The sequence below is a fragment of the Echinococcus granulosus genome, assembly GCF_000524195.1.
Source record: "Echinococcus granulosus chromosome Unknown EG_S00076, whole genome shotgun sequence".
Classification (NCBI taxonomy): Eukaryota; Metazoa; Platyhelminthes; class Cestoda; order Cyclophyllidea; family Taeniidae; genus Echinococcus; species Echinococcus granulosus.
The window spans coordinates 209,348-215,347 of NW_020170456.1; the positions used below are offsets into that span (position 1 = coordinate 209,348).

Genomic DNA, 6,000 nt, shown 5'->3' on the forward strand with positions numbered 1-6,000 from the left:
GAACCATGGGCGGACTGGCAGAAAAACACCTTTAATTTCGTCAGTTTGACCCAGACCTGGAGCTGTCGCCACGGTTTGACAATGCCACCCGATTTGGGGTGACAAGGACTACAAAATTGCCTGTTAGTGACATTGAAAGTGAGGCAAAGCTTCCAATAAGATTTGTAAAGGTAGGAAATTGTTTGATAGTAACTTGCTAGGTAGCAGATGGGTGAAGGAGGAGTAGTTGAAGGGCAAGAGCCTGTCATCAATTTGTTGTTTGATTGCTTAGTGAATAAAAAGTAATTGTTTTGTATTCCAACATAAACTAAGCAAAGGAAAGATCCACGGAAGTGCCGTACCGCATTTGACGCTTATTGCAGTAGTTTTACCTAAAAGACAATGTTTGCTTTGCGTGTGCATGGGATGGACTAAAGTGGCAAATTCCCACCCCTTAAAAATGAACCATTTGTGAAAGACAAGTGTCCACTCGACAATGCCACTAAAAAGTGCGAAAGAAGGTAGATCAGAAGCAGGTAGAGTTGGGGCGGTACAACACCGCAAAGCCCATTTAAAAGAGGGTCCCCACGGAAAATGAACTAGAAAGAAGCCGTTTGGAGACAGAGGAGGTTAAAGCTAAACCTTTTATCCTGTTGCGAAAAATTGAGGTATTGTCTTAATTAGAAAATCACTGCTTTTGAATGAAATTGTCCCCCAAGTATTAAAGACCATTATCCAGCAGTTAGAACTACTCAATAATATTTTTGCCTATTTACGCAGCTTATTTCTGCATGAAAATTGGGTGTTTTCGAGAAAACCGGTAACGAATTTTCGGTTTTTTAAGGGAACCTAGAGGTTTAGGAAAGACCTAGTAACAAATAAAAAGTAGGTCCTAAAAGTTCAATTGTTAGCGTAGTTTAGTGCCATAAACGTGCACGAAGACAAAAGGCGTCTAGCGAAAGCAAAATTCAAATGTGTGGAGGAGACCTTCTCAGATTCAGTTTATGTAAACAAATAAATTTATTCGCATCCATGACTAACACTTTGTAATTACCTACAAGCAATAGGTTTTATAAAAAAAATATATATTTTAAGTCAAATAATTTTACTCCCAGTTCAGCAAGTAACTACTAATTGGCTCTGCAACTAATAGAGGAAGGATATTTTCAAATTTCGAAAAATGTCTCTGGGACCAAAATATAGAAGAATAAATATCCTAATGAAGTTACTCATTTAAAGAGCCACGGCTTGATTAATGCCTTTTTAACCAGCGATTTTTTCTAACTCTGGAAAAATTGCTAAGGCTGTAATTTTAGCAATATATCTCACTGTTTTTTAAAAAACGATTTACTCAAATCTTTTTAAATTTTACACTTGCAGGTTTTAACACCATTAGAGTTCCATTTTGTGTTGTTTTTCGCCCTTTTGATTGTGCGGTCCTCTCATGCCCTCAGATTTGGTTCTCTTCCATCACGACCCCAGAGAAGGCTCAAAGTACCGCACTGGTGGCTCAGAATTTCAGGAATGCCAACACTCGGCGGAGAATCATCGGAGAATCGCTGGCTTGACTCCAGCAAGAATAAACAATTTTCACAACCGAGCACCTGCATGCGTATCTTGTCACTTTCTAATAAAATGCCCACAAAGCAATTACAATTGCTATACCGGATTTGGGATTCAACACGGACTCTCGGAGGCGTCATTAACAGGCGGCAGTACTTGCTTATGCCGCCTAACTTATCACATTTAATCCATCGGGCAAACGAATTTATTTGTTGTCTACAACTGCCAAATAGCCTTAAAGGTGTCCATCCGACGGTAATTTGACGCAATCTTCTGCTAGTTAACATTATGATGGTTTATGGTAATGAAAACTGCCTCGAAGAGCACTTTTCAGACACCTTAGCGAACGTCCTAACAACCACTGACATCTATGTTCGCAACTGTTGCTCTAAACATGTCCATCTGGTCGCTATTAAAGGGCTGCCCTAACATGGAAAGGCCGTTTTCCACGTAAGAGTCAGTAACGACTCCTGAGATGGGCACTAACAACGGCAGCCCAGTAAGCTGACCTACCCAGTTTCTCAAAGGACCTCAAGAGAGAACAGATCCCGACTGATTCGTTCTGTCTTCCGTGATTCTGAAGGAAGGAATTACAAGTCGGTGCCAGAAAACTTCAAGGTCACGCAAAAACCGCAGTTTCAGACTTCCCCACTGTTTACTCCTAGAGACCTTTTATCAAAGACACGGTCGCATTATTTACTCCGGTGAAGACATTCACTTAAAGACGTGGAGGCGACTTTTGAAGGAATGGAAGGTATCTAATCTGCTCTATAGTGGTCTGCGTTGCCCTGGGTTCTTTAATCTTTGATAGTGTGCGATCATAAGCCTACTACGAGGCCGTAATTAGTCAACGTAATGACGGAAGAGTATGCTACTTACTCACGAGTGAGTAGCAAGTTAAGGGACTGTGGGATAAAGCGGAAGTACATCTAGCGAAGACTAAACTGCCCAAGTTGTCCAGCACGATGGTAAACCAAACAGAAAATGGCCACAGACGCGCGATGTAAGAAACAGAAATGCAAATCTTTCGGATCTGTAGGGAGGATCCCAGGTGAGCCCGAGACGAAGCGAGCAGGTAATAGCGTGTTTACCCGTTTAAATACCAAAATACAGCACCACTTCATCTCAAAATGTCAGACGGAACGGCAGTCTTCTTTGGTGGCATAAATAAAGGGACATCCTGTTTAATGTCCTTTACCAAATCAATTACTCCGCAGGAGTTACCGCACAAAATCACAGCGCCTACTTAATTGTCATGCAGCAGCTCTGTAGGCCTACACGCGACAGCAATTTCCCACTACTGCCATAATTTCGCCAGTAAAACGAATTTACCACTTTTCTGGAAGTTTATATTTTTTGACCAATCAAACAATCCAGAAATCGCGCCCCGCTCATCCCCCTTTGATTGGCCGATTGGGTCCTCCAAATCCTACGTCAATCAATTACTATGACTACGGTCGAGTGACTCACGCCTAGGCGGCCTTGATTGGCCTCCCCTCCGAGGCCTGTGCTCACTCACGGTGTTCCTCCCACCCACGCCGATCGATAATGAAGTATGGTCTGAAGTAATGGTTGATCGATTATCTGCTTGAGAGATCGATAGGATCCAGGCCACTCGGAAGCAAGTTCCAGGTCTTAGCGGAACTAGTCCTACCGACTTAAGCGGACATAAGTGGGGAGACATTTAAATTATTATAGTAATTTAAAGTAACCTTCAAGGTTTACAGATTGCAATCACGGACGCGGCAACCGCGTCGGTTAGGGAGTATCACACTGTTAAGAACATCCATCAAGGGTATCACATAACAACGATATAAGTTGAGACAGTCATAGACGATGGCTGATTTGAATAAGTAAGCGGTAATCTCAAAAAACCAACGATGCCTGCTTCGAGATCAGCGGTGGGCGAGGCACGTGATTCGACCATTTTTACTTGCGTATTTGCCGCCGTAGAGGGCCTTCTGGCAGACCTCACAGACAAAACAGGTGGCGTGGTGGGGCTTTCCACCAATCACCGCGTACTTCTGCTCACTTTCGATTGGTTCTGAACATTTCTAAAGTAAAAGCCTATTGGTTAATCGTAAGGATGACCAATTTAAATTTATCGCTAAATAAATTAATTCGGTTTAAGCAAATTCTCTGTTGATTTCATTGTTTTAATGTTAATTAAAGAAAATAGACCTTAATTCTGAAATTTTTGAATAAAGTCCTGAATAATATGTGTGAAGTCAGTACGATTTAATAAGTGCAAACAATCCCAAATTTCTTCTTAGCGAAGACTATTGTCCTTGACTACTTTGTGCCAATTTTAGAGCATCTAAATGCCTGCGTCACTCTATTTTTCCCACGCAGGGTCTTCACTTCATGCTTATGTGACATTTTTAGGTGTGAGGAATCACCCGAACCCGCTGGCACAATACAGTCGAGGTTTCTGCTGAAATAGCTAATATTGATGACGACACTACGCAAATGCCCCTTATCTATTGGATGAAGTCAGGAAGCAGAAGCGACCACATGTTCTCCTACTACCATGGCAACTGCTGCATGAACAAATAATCTGCACAATTTATCACCAAAAATTATTACCCTCCTTCGTAATTCATAGTGGTTAGATTGCCAGATTGTGATTTCATGGGTTATGTAGGGCACCACAAAAGGTGAGAAGTGCTAGGCTAAATTGCCTCTCAACTTCTTGTGGTAAAGGAGAGCATCAAAACAAAGTGGTGTGTGGCTGTCTTGCGTTAAAGAATGTAAAAAAAGTAGAAGAAAAATGCAATTTAGTCGTGAAATAGGAACAAATCTTTAACAGGTAGCAAAGCCACTTACATCTATATCTAGTGTCGAGCCAATAGACATGGTTGCCATGTGATAGGCTTCTACCGATGACAGAAAATAAACAACGAAGTTGAACAATTTGTATTTTTTCCCACTTCCGTTAGGTATGCAAAGCCAGCGGACAGTTGGTATTTCATTTTCCGACTGACTGACATTTCATGGGAGCGTGATTTGGATCTCGTAGTTCGTTCGAACCTAGCATTTATATCCGGAGGCAACTCACTCCTCCTGGCTCCACTTCATAAATTGTGGATGTGTAGTTCACCCTAGAAACAACCACCTACGGGGAATTGTTCACCACCTCAAGGGCGCTACATACGTAGGGGGATCTTCATCGAAAATTAAGTTAGGCATGGTGAAGTAAAAGTCCCGCTTCTTCCCTACTAGGAATACACAATCTCGTACCTTGGGCTGTCCTGAACTCCACACTTTGGCACGGCATCGCCTCTAATCCCCCCTCCCACTGCCTTCTCAGAGTATTCTTTTGGCTGATGGAAGCACCTTCTCGTGCTACAAGACATGCCAAATGGACGTGTGAAGTGGATGACGACGCACGTGAACAGAGGCCGTCGGATGCAGAATTCCATCCTGTCCCTTTTGGGGTAGCAAGTTGGATTGGATCGCCACTTGTTTAAATGTTTTAAGGCATCAAAAGAGGAAAGAAGATGACAATAAATCGCCCAGACTTCTTTGCCTCTCCTTGCACTCACGTGACTGTTCTATAACGGCAATGTCAATGCCACTTCCCTGTCATCGAAACAAATGCCTATGCATGTTTTATGTCTTGATATCTTATTCATGCTTTTTTTGGAAAAAAGTAGAAAGTAATTGATTCTTAAAGAATCCTCCCCCTATTAATTTCTGTGATGTACAAGATAAGCTGGTTTCACCATCACCATGGCCTTGGGACCCCAACCAGACTAATTTATTTTGTCGTGCTGTTAGTAGTCAAAAATTAGGGACGAAATTGCCCCTCCTCCTTATTAATTACGAAATCCGGAAATTTCTAGTGGGCGATTTAAAGGCTAGGCGAAAACACATTAAACGACGCAGCATTTGGCACCCACTCTGAGAGTTATGCCTCATAGGCATGCTAGTTGGCTGCCTCCAGAGTGGCACTCTTGAATGCAAGAAGGGTCTCTGATGGTGCACGGGAGGATGGGGATGGCATCCCCCTTTTTTTCTGCCTTCTGTCTATAACACTGGACCTACCTCACACATGGGACGATGTTTGTTAGCGAAGCAGGACTCGCAATAGGGTGCGTTCAACTTGGAGGCGAAGGGCTTGTCCACGAGGTTGCAGTTGCATTCCTCACACACGAAGCAGCCCGGATGCCATCGCCTATTCAACGCCAGCACCGGACCCACCTCGCCGATCGGCTGCATACACTTGCTGCAGTTGAGCATATTCCTGTTGAGATGGTGGTGTTTAAGTCTACACAAGGTCAATACCGCGGGATTTGGATATGATCGTAAAATACTACTGATAGTAAAATGAACTGCAGTAAATAGTCGTGAGACTACGGGATGATATTTTCACTTTGGGTAATCTTACTTTCCCTAGGCACCCTTTCTTCCTTAAAGAAACTAATATAAAGATAATTTCTTAAGGCTAAGGTGAGA

General features: G+C 42.7%; 1 protein-coding gene across 1 annotated transcript; it reads right to left on the reverse strand. All coding sequences in view use genetic code 11, as the record gives it.

The window, feature by feature from the left end:
* Positions 1–3,437: 3,437 nt before the first annotated feature.
* On the reverse strand, positions 3,438–5,784 carry EGR_07401 (Four and a half LIM domains-containing protein; the record flags this gene model as incomplete). Its single annotated transcript, XM_024496650.1, has 2 exons — positions 3,438–3,596; positions 5,590–5,784. 2 exons carry the CDS (start codon positions 5,782–5,784, stop codon positions 3,438–3,440), a joined length of 354 nt encoding a protein of 117 aa, XP_024348937.1.
* Between the last annotated feature and the right edge of the window lie 216 nt (positions 5,785–6,000).